General features: G+C 48.6%; 2 protein-coding genes across 2 annotated transcripts; both read left to right on the forward strand.

The window, feature by feature from the left end:
- Positions 1-671: 671 nt before the first annotated feature.
- Positions 672-7,123, forward strand: CSUI_009941 (ff domain protein; the record flags this gene model as incomplete). The annotated part of the gene is made up of 9 exons (XM_068070049.1): positions 672-2,366; positions 3,023-3,080; positions 3,715-4,035; positions 4,327-4,446; positions 5,159-5,403; positions 5,628-5,709; positions 6,178-6,332; positions 6,715-6,756; positions 7,084-7,123. The coding sequence occupies exons 1-9, from the start codon at positions 1,111-1,113 to the stop codon at positions 7,121-7,123; spliced, it is 2,319 nt and encodes a 772-aa protein (XP_067917974.1). The 5' UTR covers positions 672-1,110.
- A 5,106-nt stretch (positions 7,124-12,229) lies between these two features.
- CSUI_009942 (leucine rich repeat containing) lies at positions 12,230-15,763 on the forward strand (the record flags this gene model as incomplete). Its single annotated transcript, XM_068070050.1, has 4 exons — positions 12,230-12,887; positions 13,817-13,932; positions 14,542-14,723; positions 15,688-15,763. The coding sequence occupies 4 exons, from the start codon at positions 12,230-12,232 to the stop codon at positions 15,761-15,763; spliced, it is 1,032 nt and encodes a 343-aa protein (XP_067917975.1).
- Between the last annotated feature and the right edge of the window lie 665 nt (positions 15,764-16,428).

Consider the following 16,428-nt stretch of genomic DNA (forward strand, 5'->3'; position numbering starts at 1 on the left):
GTCCACGCACAGCACGACACACAACGAGAATGCAGAGCAATACACCACTCACTACGCCAGAGCCCTCAGCGGCACGCACCCGCCGCCTCGTAGCACGGCACGACATCTCGCGCGAAGGGCGCCACAGGCGTTACGATGTGGGCCCAGCTACAATCTCAGTTCGGGTCTAGCCGTGGCACCGCCAGATCGGAGCAGATTGTAGTGATCCAGTTCCCAAACGATCACCCGGCCACCTTGACCTGGATAAAGCTGCGCCGAAAGTCCAAGTAAGATGACTATTTACTCGCTTCTCCAAAAGACTGTCCACGCGTCACTCCAGCAGGCGCCTTCTGGGTGGCACCCTGTTGAGCACACACCTGGGCTGTGGGCTGAATGACTGCAAGGTGGACTCTGCTAGGCTTGAGAGTGCAGCTTCCAGGTGCGTGAGCTTGCATGCTACAGTTTGGGACGAGCTGGAAGCCGACGAGGTCCTGTCTTCGTAAGCGGCTTTGGATGGCTCAGTCCCACTTCTCCCGGTTTCGCAAGAGAGAAAACCTGGCTTTCGATACAATTAAGCTGGCATGCGGGGCTTCGCACAGTAGCAGCGCCTGCTCTCCGTGTAATCTGCATGCGCACGATTCGGATTCCCCTTGCTGCTTCTGTGTTCGTCGTCTTCTGGTTCAGCAACTGCGGACGTTATGCCGCGTTACCTCGGCCCTGCCTTGTCTCCGCTTACTTTTTTTTTCTGTTTCTGTTGGACCTCCCGGCACTGTGGCCTTTGCAAATCCGTTTGCTTCGCGTGTGTTCATGGGCAGGAGACCAATGAAATTGCTTCTCTCACTGTGTATTTTCTTTTGCACGCGTTGCTTGTATTTTCTCGTACTCTTCTTTAGTATTCTCCGCTGCTTCTTTGAGTCTTGTTTCTGTTATTTGTGGCTCTCTCTGCCTGTCCCCGCTGTCCGTGCCCAAGGTTCTATCTTTATTTTTGTCTGACTTTCCTTACAACAAGCACTAGCGATCTCTTTGCGGGTATGCGCTGCCACGTGTCTCTGATCCTTGCGGTGCTCCCGTTCTTCAGCCCTTTTCAAAGCCGAGTCTTCATGTTCTACGCGTATCCTCTCGTTTCTAGCTATGCAGCCGTTTACACCCCCGCCTCCTCCCGCTCCGCCTTCCGGGGCCGGCGGCCGAGAAAGTAGTCTCATCTTTCACCGTGCAGACAACCGTCCCCACTGGATGAAGGCAGCCTCCCATGGCCACACGAACCCTCCCATGCCTGCTCTTCCTCCGGCTTTGTCGTCTCCCCTTCGCTCTTTTCCCTGCGTACCTTCTTTACATAGCACTCCTTCACAGCAGCCACTCCCACAGTGTCCACCATACCCGCCAGTCTCAGCGTTTGGTTCCAACAGGGAGGTTTCGGTTGTCGAAGCCACGTCAAACGTGAGCTCATCTGATTGCAGGTGCCCCGCTTTCTTGGGTGGCAGCGGGGCAGTGCCAGGCTCCGTGCAGTGCATCGCTCCCAGTGCTTCTCCTCCCTCGTGCTGGAGGCCGGCTTCTCAACCTTCTTTCTTACCTCTGTCTGAGTTGAATGGATCCGCGAATTTTCAGAATTTTGCCGTCCCAGGCCACGCCTCCTCGGCCTCTGAATTTGCACACGTGACAACTTCAGGAATCGGCACTGAAACTGTTGACAATATTCACGTGCAGCCGAACTCACTAGGCAGGGTCGCTCTGAATCGAGGAACCCTGGACACCCGCAGCGTGCAGGATCCTGCTGCTGGCTCAGCAGACCTTGGCGTGGGCTTTGCGGAACCGCGTGGATCAGTTCGGTCTTTCGCTCCATCTCCGGCAGCACCTTCTGCCACCTCTCTCGTGAGTCCAACTGGCGTCCCGGGCGAGTTTTCGGGAGTTGTCGCCCCGTCGTTCGCCGCTGTGAATGACTCGTGGGCGCGTCGCCCACCAGACAGTTTGTTCCGTCCTCCTTTTGAAAAGGCCAACGGGACGGACGTGCCAGTCCCTGTTGGCTCGGGGGTTGCGGAGAATGCAGTCACTGTAGGGAGGTCGGACGCGTCGCAGCACTATTCGGGTGGTCACCACGCTGGGCCGCAGGGAGCGTTCCGGGGATCGTCGCCCCCTGCTGGCGGAGTTTCCTCAGAGCATTCGCTCTCGCAGCTGGACGGTGAAGGAGCGAAGAGGATCTGTGAAAAGGCTGCTGAGGACCCTACAGTACGGAACGTGCAGGAACTCCTGGAGCAACAGCAAACGATGATACGGCAGCTTATGCTCCACGTACAGCAGCAGCAGTCGACCCCCGTGAAGAAGCCTGGCGAGGCCGCAAAGAGGGACATCGGGAAGCCCGAGTCCTACGAAGTTATTGGTTCTTCTTCCTGGTAGGTGCTGTTTGGCAGGCACGTCCTCTTCGAGCACGTACCCTGGTCAGAGGGGCCGTAAGGGCAGACATAGAGTGTGGCCCGCATCCACTTTGTTATCAAGCGCTGCGACGGCTTGCGAAACGTCTGTCTCTCTGCTTCCCAGCGAGGCAGCCCTGAGCATGCACCCCAGTCAGCGCCACGCATCTGCAAACGGATCTTTTTGCAAGGCCTTTTTCAGATACAAGCGTTGTTGATCTGTGTGTCTCGTACTCGGGGTAAACCAAGGGTTTTGTTTATCTTCGGTGCGGTCGCTTGACTCGCGTGTTTTGTGGAGTGGCCAAGGCTGGCTGCCGTCACGTCCGTCAGTAGCGACAGCATAATAGACGAGTAGCTCCCGCACCGCTCTCCCTCACGGCGCGAACACGTCTTAGGAGTGCATCGAGCTACGCATGCGCGCGCCTTGGTGGGACTTCGCCCCTTAGCGTTCTGGGTTCGTGATAGAAAACCGGATTCACTGTGGCTCGAGTGGTGTCCACTGAGCGACGTCCCTGCAGATGGAGCACATCTCTTGGTCAGCTTCGTTTCTTCGTGGGCCCTCAACCACCATGTTTAGAACGCTGTAATGGGTAGCCGGCCGTGCACCTCATGGTTTAAGACCTCCCTGATGCGTTCAGGTGCCGCGTGGAGACCACCACTGGGGTGAAGTATTTCTACAACAGGGAGACAAAACAGGTTGGTAGACGCCGGGCAATGAAATACCTCACCCTCTCCAGCTCGCAGGGACAGACCCATCTTCTCGCCTTCCACGAGTCGTCTGCCTACCACGGACTGGATCGAATGATATGCACCCGGTCCATGTCTCGGATAGCAAAGTCGTTTTTGTGTGGTGCCGGCTTTTATAGGTGTTGCACTTTTGTCTTGATTTCTACTGTTAGTCGCCAGTGAGTCAAGGCTGCCAGTATTTTGTCGCGCTCAGCCGAAGGTCGATAGGCAGCCGCCTCTGTCGGGTACCAACTTAGTACTTAAAGGGGAAGCAAGTATAATGTCCAAGTGCTAGTGCCGGAATGATTTTACTTCTTCGCCGCGGCACTGTATGAGACTCACCATCCAGTTCCGGCGTCTCTATAGACAGTGGCAATCCACAAGGCGCTTAGCTGCAGCCACCCCTGGGTCTATCGCTGTCTGCTGGCGCGTCTTTTCGTCTGTTTAGTTACAGTCGTCGTTCCTATTCTCTGCGTTGTGTCACGCAGCGGGCAGTTAAGAACCCGTTCTGCGTGTGGTTGCGCGTTGAGAGTCCAGGCCAGAAAAGGAGAATTAGGGCATTGTATCCGTGTTTGCATGTGTGATTGCTCGTGTGTGTCGTTAGGCTACATGGTCGTGCCCCTCGGAAATAGAGGACATTGTACGCCAGATTGACATGCACATGGGGGGTACAAGGGGCTCTGCCACAGTGCCGTCTCCTCTACCGCGTGAGAGGCCCTCGCCGAGTGCAGACCCCGGGAAAAGGGAAAGGAGGCCGAGAGAAGACGAGGAGGATGAAGAGTTGGATGAATGTGCTTCTAGTTCAGAATCCAGCGACGAGGAGTCCGAGGAAGCTAAACAGCTGAAACGACAGATTGCGCGGTATGAGGCTTTCAAGCAGCTGCTCCGTGAGAAGAGCTTGAGTCCCTTTGCACAATACGAAAAGGTAGGTGTCTACTGGTTGCGAGTTCACTGGAACCCTTGCCCTGCTCGGAACGGATACAGTCTCGCGTTATGTCTCTGGCCGTGCCAACGGGTGTAACGGTCTCTGCACCTGTATGTGTGTAAATAAGGCGGAGCCGGTACGGGCGCATTGATTTCTCTTGCTCAGATTTGCGCATGCAAATGGGTGTGCCTCATCACGCCCTGTGTGTCGAAGGGCTCGCCGGAGTGAGAACCGCACGAATCGTCTAATTTTGTTGCTGCTGCCTTCTTTTTATGGTGATTCTCGGTACAGACGTTACCCAAGCTACTATTCGACCCCAGGTTTGCTGCAATTCCACCGGATCAGCGCAAGCGTCTTTTCGAAAAGTGCTTGAAGGAAATCACGGCGGAAAGTAGGAGAGGCCAGAAGGAGGTATGGGAAGAATAACACGCGGTGGGCAGAAGGAAGCGCAGCAACTGCCAGCTCTTGCAATCGCCTCGTTTGTTCTGTGTTTGCATGATGCGGAGATCTGCTTGCGCCACGGCCACGCAAGCGTTCGTATATTGGTGCCTGTACGTCGCGTGTAGCTATCAGTTGCCTCCTCATTCGTCTTCGCTCCAGCGGAAAACGATTGCGGAAGGCGGTCGCTCCGGAGAAGCACCCCCGGAGACACCGGAGCAATTCAAGGAGGCGAGGCCGTTTGAGGAAGTGCTGAAGCTGTTCGGGACCTGGCCATCCAGTCGTGTCAAGGCCACCCATTGAGGGCGGCTGGCGGCACTCGCAGCTACCGTTGTCGCGGTCTCGTTTCGGCACAGCCACACATTTCCTGAGGCTTTGTTGAAACGAGCGGAAGGTCGCTGGACGTTTCCGATTGTCTCTAGTGCCGGTGGGGGGGAATCTCCTTTTTGCGGCGTTGCGACAGGACAACGCCAGTCCGGGGCGGCGGCATGCTTGCGTCTTGTGCGTGTGTGTGCGTGAGAGGTGCTCCCGCTAACTTCGGGACAGCGCCCCTCTCGTGTTTCGCATACTCGTGACACTTTGTACCTCGTCAGTTATGAGTGCTTTTCTTAGACTGGAGGTCTCAGCTCAACAGTTACAGAAGTCACCTGAACGGTGAATGCTTTTGTGTTCTACGTGTCGGTAGCACATCGACGCCTTCAGGGAGTTGATGAACGAGCTGTACGGAGCTGGTCACATCCACGCGTCATCGACTGTAGAGACGCTGGAGAAGCGCTGCGGACATGATGCCCGATGGTTAGGAGGCACAGTTCCTTTTGTGGACTGGGAGCCTATACGCCGACGATTGGTGCAGGAGACGGTAGAAAGGCGAAAACAGGAAAAAGACCAGAAGAAAAACAACATTCGCCGAGACTTCAAAAAGCTGATGAGGTGAAGTCTTTGGCATGGAAGTCAGGATGGAATTTCTTCTCGGCCAGCGGTTATCACACCCGTATTGCAGCCGTCGATTTTAGCCGTCTGTGTTGGCTTTACGTCTCAACCTGTGTTTGCTGTAGTCTTCCGGAACCGTTTTTTATGATTGCGGGACGCGACATACCAGTGGTAGTCTGCAATCAACAGCGTCCCTCTCTTCTGTACCGTGTTCGTCGTTGCAGAGACAAAATGGCGGAGCGGCCTCGGGAGGAGTGGACGGCGTTGCGGAAAGAACTTCGGACCCACCCGCAGTATTTGCAACTGGTGAGGCTCTCACTTCGCGGCTCTGCGCGTAAGCGAGAGAATTTTACTGCGCTACTTCGACGCATCTTCTCGGACTACGGGGCTCGCGGTTTCTCTTGAGATACCCACCAGATGCGGAGGTGCACCGTGAATGTGCCTCTGTTGCCGGCCGGCATCCGTCCAGTTTTTTTTTCTCGCCACGGATGTGCCTCAGCATGAGGATTTGTTCCCAGGCTCGACACTTTTGCATCTGGTCTCGCGCCGGGAGCTTCTTCAAGAAAAGAGGAGGAAACAACCTCTATTTCGCTTCAAGTCTGGTCGGAGGAAATGTGGATGCGTAGTCCACAGATAGACGGGAAATCAGAGGAGCTCTGCTTACGTGTAGACAGATCCGGGTCGCAGGCCTTCTCGTGTGTCACGCAGTGCTCCTGCTTCTCCGCGCAAAGCAGGACCAGCTGAGACGGATCGTGCTGTTTCTTGTGTATCTAGGGTTCCGCGAGCGAGAGGGAGCGCATTTTTCAGCAGGTGTGCGAAGAGTTAACAATCCTAAATGAGGAGAAGAAACGTCTAGCGACTGCCGCGCTTGAAGACGCCGACACCAAACGCATGCGTCTAGTGAAGACAGAAGCCGCGGCCGCCTTCATGTAGGTCCAGCGGCAGGGTCGGCTGGCTTTTCCTTGCATAAATGTATGCCCTGTGTACGCATGATGGCCGGGACATGCAAGGCTTCCTTCAGTCGCGTACAACTGTCGAGTGCACGCCGAGGTCAGTGGTGCTTGGGATGTTTGACGCGACAAGAAGTGAATTCTTTGTTTCCTTGTTTTAGCGTCCTGGCCTGTACGTATGCTGTATGGATCTTCCAGCGTCTATGGTAAATTTGTTTTCTGGTGTCCAGTCCGTTAACTGTTTTCTGTGGTGGCTTTCTTGGATGGCTGGTGCGTGGTCCGAACGGCAGACAGACGCACGTCGTTCGTCGAGTATGTCCGACAGCGTGGCGTTGGGGGTGCTTTTTTTTTTCTTTCGTAGGAACATGCTTGTCGAGCGGGTGAAGAATCCTTTCGCACATGGGTGAGTTCTGCCTCATAGGGCGCGGAGCCGCACCATAGTTTGGCGTATGCTTCTTCTTGTTGGGATTAGACCGGTCTACTCTTGTGCACGGCTTACACAGCTTGTCTTCGTTTCTACTCTGGTTTCTATACTCTCTCTTGTTCCGTTCTCAGATCTGAGTCACCGTCCCTCCGCACGGCGAAGCTGCAGATATCAGCCGAGCTGCTGCCTTGTCTCATCAGTGTGTCGAACGGGTTGCACGTCTTTTTCTTTTTCGCGTCTCGGTATGGTTTGGCTACTCTTTCTAATCTCGACCTCGTTCTCGTGCTTCTTTTTCCTGTTTTTCAGTGATTCAGGGGCGGAGATGCCTCTCGCTATCTCTTTATAGAGATGAATGACTGAGGAGACTTATGTTAAGAAGAAGAAAAAGCTTCTTTATGCTATTCAACTGACTGCGATGACGGAGAGAAACTGCCTCGCGCCACCATAGAAATCCGCGGTGTGACTGAGAGTTTTGCGTTGCGATGCCAAGGAAGGAAGAAAGGAAAAAGAGAGAGAGAAATGACGATGAAATCTCTAAACGAAAGGCCATTCGATGAGGAAAAAGACCTGAAAGAAAGAAAAATTCACATGAGGAGAGGAAGAAGCAAGAAGCAAACCTCTTCTTTTTCTTTCTTCCGCGAAGAAAGCTCGATGAATGAATGACTTGACAGCGACGTTTCTCTCCTCCTTGGACTCTGTGAGCGACGCAACCAAAAGAAAATTTCTTTCTTTCTTTCTTTCTTTCTTTTCCTTTTAGAGCAACGACAAAGGAGATCGACGAGAGGCCCGCGCCAAGAGAGAAGCAAGAAAGAAGAAAAGAAAATGCCAAAGAACCACCGACAAACACAAGAAAAAAGCACAAATAAAGACTTTCCACCCTCCGAGAAATTCTTTCTTTCTATTTCTTTCTCTTGATCTCTCTCTGATGCGTTCGTTGGTCATGCGTAAAGCTGGCAAGATCTCCTTACGCTTGCTGGTAGCTCTTCTTCTTCTAAGGCTGGGAAAGCTGCTACTGTTTCTCTTCGATCTTGCTCTTCGTCTTTGCTCAGAAGACCTCTCCCATGAAGACGACCACCACGGGGCAGCCTTCAGATCTTTCACCGGATGATCAAAGAACAACTCCAAGCCAAAGAAAGATCTCAAAAAGGAGAGAAAAGAAGGAAAGAAAGAAAAGAAAAGTCTCTTCTTCCCTTGAAAAGATCAAGCCAGCAGCAGCATCAGCCACGAGAGAGTGAGTGCGGGAGTCAACGAATGCCGAGCGACGCGCGTGCAATTTCTTCTTTCCCGATCCCCTCCCTCCCTCCTAGCCATTACTCATTCATTACCATCCCCACGACTCGTTGCTATCCCCCCTTCCTCTCTTTCTCCCCTTCTCACCTACATCTTTTTACAAAGATCTTTTCAAGAGATTCTCGTCAAGTTCCTCTTTCTCTCTTCTCCAGAGAGGTTACCGTATCGTCTTTTGATCTTCTGAAGAAGAAGATTTGTGCCGGAAAGAAGAGTCGCATTTCTTTGCGCGGGAGAAAGAAAGGGAAAAGAGGCTTAGGAGACTTCCCTCAGAGACGGTAATACGGAAAGAAACGGGAAAGGGGTGAGAGCGGGGGAGCTGTAGGGAGAAAGAGAAAGAAAGGGAGAGAAGATGACTTTTCTCTTTTAGATGAAAGACTCGTCTTATAGGAAAAGAGAGAAGTTGCTCCTTAGGCGAGTGATGAGTGAGACTTTGGCGGTGCTTGTCAGAATTGAGGCATGAACCACACGGAAGAGCTTCCGGGATGCTTCGAAAAAGACCAAGAGAAAGGAGAAAGATATAGTAGGTACCTGTTCCCTCGGGAGAAGTCAGCGTCAGGAGCTGAAGAGAGATGGAAGAGAGAAAGAAAGAAAGGAAAGTGGTGTCTTGAGAGATCAGAAAGAGAGTCCGTGAGAGGAAAGTAGCAAACTTGAATGGCACACACCGCCGTGAAAGAAGGGATGTTCTTTTCTCTGCGGTCCCCCTCATTTCTTGACTGCTTTCTTTCCTTCTCACATCCTTTTCTTAGTAGGGGTGGTCCTACACATCTCATCCCTTCATCCAGACCCTTTCTATTTCTTAATTTATCCTGCTAAGCTGCCGTTACGACTCTTTCCCGCTCTCTCATGGCAGTGGCTCTCTCGAGAAATCATCGACAAGAGCATGAAGAGATGAGGAAGAAAAGGGATCGGTGGCTAAGAGTGAGTAGTAGGCAGGAGGGTATTGACGATGGATGGGTGGAAGGAAGAGGAGAGGCCAGTAGTCTTTATACAAGATGAGAGACGGAGACATCTGAATGGAGAACATCGACAGTAGATAAGAGGGATTCTTTGTTTCACAGAAGGTAGGAAAGAGCTTAATCGCAAGATAGATGGATTGGAGAAGGAGTTCAAAGAGAAGAGAGATCTAATTCCTTTGTTTCGTCATCCTTCCCAGCCAGCCACTAGCTCACTTACACATGAAGTGACCCTCTCCACCCTTAGCGGATGTACCTCTCACGAACCATCTAGCTCTTTAGGAGTAAACCTCGATTTCTCTTACTCTTTCCTACCTTCTCTCAAAAGAGGAGAGTCGAGTAAGAAGAGAAAGAGACAACAAAAGAAGCCAAGACGTAGAAAGGGAAGTTTCTTTCTTTTCTCTCCTTTCTACTTTCTTTGCATGCATGCTCTCCATTCTTGTTTGAGAGACAAACAAGTCACCGAATTGAGTAGAGAGAGGAAAGGTTCCTTCCTCTTCATGTTTCGCCTCTTGACCTCCCTAATACATAGCTGCTCTTTCCTCTTTCTTTCTTTCTTCTTTCTCTCGTTCTCTTCGCTCACTCCGTTCTTCTCATTGCCTTGGAGAACCGCTTTCTCTCTTCTTTTCTTTCATCTCCTTTTTGACCTGGCTAACTCCTTCCTTTCTCTTTTCTGACGTGCGGCTTCTGTTACTTCGCCTCCTCTCTTTGCTTCTCTTTGGGTCATCTTCTCACGCAGCAACGACATCCTCCTAATCCTCTTGCAACACAACTACCCTCTCATAAATTCTCTCCCTCTCTCTGATCTTTCTTATCTCTCTCATTCATTCCTTCGGTTAGGTGAGCTGCTAGCTACTCGAGCTGTGACTTTGAAAGAGAGAAGAAGCAAATTTCTTCTCGGGGCCTACACGGACTTAGAATGGAGTCTCGAGACAAGCACAAGATTCTAGAAGTGGCTTTCCTTCGAGGATTCAAGTAATTTCTTTCAACTAAAGATAGAGACGTTTCTCCATTCTTTCTTCTCTCTTTCTCTTTTGTTCGTTTTGATCAAAATGACCTGCTCTTACCATCGACACACACGAGATCTCTCTCTACAGAGTGTGTACTTTTGACCTCTTCCACTAAATTATCGCAAATAGTCTTCTGTGTAGCTATCTGTATCTACCCCCTTTAATCTATCTTCAAGCTATCTATCTGATCTTGGGAAGAAGCTCTTGCCGCTTCTCTGCCTAAATATGTAGCAAAGAAGAAAGAAAGGAAAGAGAAGAAGAAGAGGTCTCTTTTAATTGAGTTTAGGGTTAGAAACAATTGCTAGCGAGGATAAGTCGCATGCGGTGGTAGATTTCTCTTTTTAACTTCTTCTCTTTTCCTACCCTTCACTCACTCTCCATTTGCATCACAGCATTTAAGTCGGTCGTTTGCTTCTTTTCCATTCTTGCTTCTCTTTAGATCTCTTTTTCTTGCTTTTCTTCTTTCCTCAAAGAGAATACACCTACGTGACAGTCTAAATCTACACACGTCAACAAGAAAAGCGAACAGGTATAATTATTATTGATAGAGGTGTATATACACCTCAGATGAGGTAACTACTGTCTGTCTCTCTAGAGCGTCTGTCTATACGTTTCCTCCGGCCACCCATCTTCGCCACTCTTTTCTAATCTTCTTTCTACGCAAATCTCTTCTCTCTTTCTTCTCTTCGTCATCCACTTCCTTTCCAGCGGCCAGGATATACATCGTAGGGTTCTCGGTCCTCTTATCGGAGTCTTGCCGCTGGTGTTTTATCCTTTCAAAGAGGCACCAAGGGAGCGAAAGAGAGGGAGGGAGAAGAAACTCCTCAACGGAAGTGTAGGAGAGTTTCTATTCATGACTTTTGTCGTTCATTCTTTCTTTCTTCTCGTCTTCAACGCCCTTTCTTCGGGTCTATCTCTCTCCTTCAAAAAAGACTATACACATTCCTCCCCTTAGGGTGATCTACACAAGTGGAGCGACTACTTCGCCATCGAAGTTAGGAGAAGAAGAATTGTAATTCTCCTTCGATCACGAAGCAGACGGGGAAGGATATACCTATCATCCTGCTCTTCCTCTCCTCTACTGTCACTCTTGTCTGTCGTCTGTCCTGTCTTTCTTTTTCTAACTTGTATTTGAGTCTGCATACATACCTGACCGGGCTGTTTCGCGAGTTGGCGCGGTGTACAGGAAGAGAAAAGAAGGGGAGAATTGATGGTCACTTTTTACTTGAGAGGGAGAGAAGAAGGACTAGAGATTTATATATATGTTGAAGAAAAACGAGTGGGAGGGTCACGGGAATGATTCTGTTCGGGTGTATGTACACCTGAAAAGAGGATTGGTTTGGGGGTGGTGTATGTACATGGACAGATGTACTGACAACTAACCATTCGTCTATACATGATGAGAAGCCCGTCAGCTAGAAAGAAGCAGATCTGTCTTTCTGTCTTTTTAGTCGGGGGATATTTCTTAAGTTTCTCTGGTGTAGAGAGAAAAATTTCAAGGCGAAAGAAACGTCTTTTCTAAGGCAGAGGAGAAAAGAAGTAAGGGGTGAGAAGGGGAGATCAAGAACGGGGAGAGAATGGAGAGGAAGAAGAAGAGTCAATTCGCAGTGAAGAGGTCTGACAGAAAATCTTCTTCATTTCCTTATCTCACTTCCCTATCAAGTACCCCAGATGAGAAGAGAAATCTAGGACCTTAACAAGCCAGGAAAAGAAGAACACGATGACCATCTTACTGATAGGATCTCTTCAGAAATTACACTCTTTCCTCTCTCCATCCTCTCTCTCTCCTTACTGTCGACCTCGCACTCCTCTTTCTTCTTGAGTCTTCTTCTTTTCTCCTTTTTCTCCTCTTATCATCTTTGCCTGTCTCTTCAGTCTCTCTTCATCTTACCACCGTCTTATCTTTCATTCCTGCCCTTGTCTCCTCTATCTTCACGCCATTCCTGCTATACCCTCAAGTCAAACCCTCGTCAATCGCAGTCCCCGTATATCCCTATCTTTCATCTAGCTATCTGCCTATCTTTATCTCTTATCTTTCTTATAGTTCTATACCTCCCTTAGCGTTCTTCAACAGTTCATTCCTCCTGTCCGTTTTGTCCTTGGCCTCTTCTCTTTCATCCCTCCTTTCCCTCTTGTTTCAACTCCTTCTTCTTCTTCTCCCCCCTCCCCCGCCTTCTTGTTCTCTCACCCCCATCTACCATGCGTCGCTCACCCCCCCAGGCGAACTCTCGCCCTTCTCCTAGGGCCGGAGGCTCTTCTTCTTCTTCAAGCCGGGGAAATGAGGCAGCAAAGAGAGATGCGGAAAGTGGAGGAGATGCTGGAGATGATCCTTCTCTTGTCTTCTCCTCTCTGAATGAAGAAGTTTTCTCCCGTCTTATCGGACCTAACTGGGCAAGTCAGCGCCTGCAGTCTCTTGACTTTTCTTCTTCTCTCTTCTGCTTAGAATCTCTTACCGGCCCAGATGGAGGTCTCCTCCATCCTAAGCTCGGTGTGCAATACCTTACAGAGATCAATTTAAGTAATAATGCTCTCTCCGACGGAAGTTACTTAGATGAAGACGAGGAAAATGAGGGGGGGGGGAGAACAAGAGGGGGAGAAGGAGGGGGGAGAACAGCGAGAAGAACAAGAACAGCCGGGGGAGGATATGGAGGAGGAGTAGGAGAGGTTGTGAGCTCTGTGAATGGATTCCGGAGATTACAGAAGCTTATTCTCACGAGGAATCTTATAGAAAGAATACACCTATGGCTCCCCTCTCTGCAGGTCCTCATGCTCAACTTCAATCGACTTAAGTCCATGCCTCCTTTAGATGGGCTAAGAAATCTCGAGGTCCTCGATCTCTCTCACAATAGTATCACAGGTATTGAAAGAAGGAAAAGAAAGGCAAGAGAGGAAAATGCATGCACTTCAAAAGAAAAAGAGGAAAGAAGAAGGAAAGGGATGTACGATCAAGTGTTTCTCCTTCTTGTCTTTATGAGAGAGACATGTGGATCTTCGAGGCGGTAAAGATACCTATGAATGGAGTCATCTGCGTGCATGGCCAGGCTTCTATAGTCATATCATCGTTATCATATAAAAGGCATATAGATGTATACATAGATATATGGATACATAGATATATACACATGTATACCTACATGTGGGCATGATCGATATATGAATGCATGTGCAGCCAAGTGTCTATACACTCGGGAGTTGAGGTGAGTGAAAAGCTGGATGTTTTGGGTCGAGTTCTTTTTCTTTTTCGTCTCCTTCTTTCTCTAGCATCAATGCCTATGCGTGCCGAACTTATATGGGTTCTACACATATGCATTTCTTGTATTAAGCTTCCTTCGCGTCTCTCTCTCTCCCTTTCTTTCTTTCTTTCTTTCTCTCTCTCTCTGTCGATTTCCTTGCGTCTCTCTCGCTATCCCTTTTTTCTTTCTTTTCTCTTGAATTGCTTCTCTGTCTTCTCGAACTAGACTGCCTACGCACTCCCTAGACTCTTGGCTTCTATCCTATCCTATTCATTGCTTTTCACGGCCCTTTCTCATTCGACCTCTCTTCTTCTCTTAACGTTCACACTTTCTTTCTTTCTTCCCTTGTGTTTGATATGAACACTGCGACGTCGCATGCAGGTGTATATAGACACTTCTTCCTAGCTAGAAGCATCTCCTTTTTTCTCTTCTTCAACCGCCCTGTATTGGCTTTGCATGCATGCACAGATGCATGCATGCTTGCTATCCATGTATATATGTATATATATATATATGTGTGTATGTGGGTTTACTGCATTAGATTGGTGGATAGGGATCGACCAGTGTCCGAAGATGCAAGTCTTTCTCATGTCCTACAATGAGATGTGCTTCCTACCTAGTCAAGCGGTCAGCCATCTACAACTCTTCGCAAGTCTTAAACATATGAAGGTCGGTCGTCTTCTTCTTCTTTTTTTTCTTCTTCTTCTCTCTTGGTCATGCGTTTGTATTACGTTTAAGTCTCTTCGTATGCATCTCTCGTCCTGAACCGAGTGGAAATGTGTGAGATAAAAAGATAAGGACAGCAGAGACACCCCCTAGCTCTCTCAAGACTTCCGTTTGATCTACATACATGTATACCAGCTCTCTCCAGGCAGGTTTCTGTATATATAGAGACCTATAGATAGAGATGTAGCTTTCTATCTCCATTTGTATGTGTGTGTAGAAATGCTGGGGTGTATATACATGTATGAACATGCATGCATGAATCTCTATATATGTTTATATATGTATATGTGGATGTGTATGTATGAATAGGCATATGTGAATGTGTCTATCTTGCATAGAGTTGTTGTATGAGGGAGGGCGACAGTGAGATTAGACGGGCATAAGAGATAGATGAAGAAGTTTGATCTCCTATATGCTCTAGGCTTAGGCGAAATAGATAGAGTGATAGATAGATACCCTCCTTCTTTCTCTCTATCTTCTTTGCTTCTCATCTTCTTTCTTTCCTTCTCTCTCTTTCTTTTTGTCTTGTTCCCTTTGTTTTCTTGTGTGTAGGAAGTGAGTATGGAGGGAAATCCTTTTTCGCGCTTGTTCCCCGAATATGCAGCAGTTTTAGTTTATTATGCCTCCACACAGGCAGGCGCAAAGCTCAAGGCCATCGACGGTGAAGAAGTCGCAGCCAAGGGACGGCAACAAGCAGAAAGAGACTACGCCCTCATTATGGCCAAGCTAGATGAGTAAGATCACACAGAAGAAAAGACAAAAGAAGAAAGAGAAGAAACGCCATCGAAGTCTATAGGTGATAAGATTAAACAGAGTGGAAGAGAAGAGAGGCGATCGGGTCTGACTAAGATAAGAGGGGATAGAGGAGAAGAAGAAGAAGAAACACGATTGGGGTGTATCATAGGAGGAGCAAACTCATCGCCATGGTAAAACGCACCTTGGGAAGGGTCAGTTGGAGATGAAGAGGAAGAAGAAGAAGAGATTGTTTGCTAGATCGAAGTGTGCATGCATACGAGAAGAAAGAGAGATAGAAAGAGAGACTTCTGTTTAGTTTCCTATCTATTGGACTATCGCTGTGTTCTCGGAGTTCTTCTCTTTCTTTCTTGCATCTCTTTCTCCTTATGTTCCCCCCCTTCTCATTGACATGTCTCTTCTTCTTCTATAAGCATAGAGGTTCATCATTCGTTCTTCTAAGAGAATGACTGGCAGGTCTCACGCTCCGTACGTTTGGCAGTCTTTACTTCTCTCGCTTCAAACTCACCCTCCTTGGCTTTTCCATCAGCACAACCCGCGATATACATGTCAGTCAACTAGTAGACATCCAGCTAGCTAGATAGCTAGCAGGATAGATACATAGCTAGATAGAAGTGTGGATTCTATTGTAGCTGAAGAGACGTGTTTCTTCCGAGTCGAGATGAGGTCAGAGCAATGGGGCCACATCGCACATGCGACTGGCTAGCTAGGTTCTCTCACTAGCTATCTTCTTTCATCTCTTCAAAAGTCGCCTTTTCTTCATAATAGCCAACATGCTGGAGAGAAGAGAACAGCCAGAGAAGATCCATAATGTATGTCCATACATAGGTATCTATATATTCCAAACACATACACAGACTATATAACTAACTATATATATATATATATGTATATATATATATGTATATATGCACATGTATGTATGTGGTGTGTATGTGTTTGTAGATATGACGTTCTTTTTCTTGATCGACAAGATGCTGCGGAAGATCGCCCGGATGTCGCTCGTTATGCAAAGGTCTAGTCAAGCTTTTATCTGGAGATATCCTTTACATACATGCATGAGTCTCTTATCCACTCAAGTGTATATACACCTCTTTGTAGACGTCCACTGCCATCAGGAGTCACAGAGTGACTGCTTTCATTCTTTCTCTCTTTCTTCTAAAATTGTCATAAGCTCTTCTTCTCTTTGAAGGAGCATGAACGGATGGACGGAGCAGAGATCTAGACATAAAATCTGCTTCTCTATCTCAGCTGTTCTCCTTCTTATTCTCTCTCCCTTGTTTTCTCTCTGTCTCTCCTTGTGCCTAGCAACGGCAGCCGCACTCAGCGGGTACTCTCGACCCTTCTGCTACACTTGGCATTTACTTGCATACAGATATACAAATGTACATACATACATACATATCCATATATACATATATATGTACATACCTACATGCCTACGCATGCATACATACATATACATGAGTAGATATTCGTAGATACATATTCATGCCTACACTCTTGCGCTATATGTAAATCGAGGTCTTCTTCACAAGGAAAGACTTCACCTGTATGTGGTCGGACACGGCGCCTTACGGAAGTCTCTTCATCCTACCGTGTTGTCTACGCTCTTTTTCTTTCTTTCTTTTCCCTCTTATCTATCTCTTTCTTATCTCCTCCCTATCCCTTTCTTTCTTATCTCTT

The sequence above is a fragment of the Cystoisospora suis genome, assembly GCF_002600585.1.
Source record: "Cystoisospora suis strain Wien I chromosome Unknown contig_6377, whole genome shotgun sequence".
NCBI lineage: Eukaryota > Apicomplexa > Conoidasida > Eucoccidiorida > Sarcocystidae > Cystoisospora > Cystoisospora suis.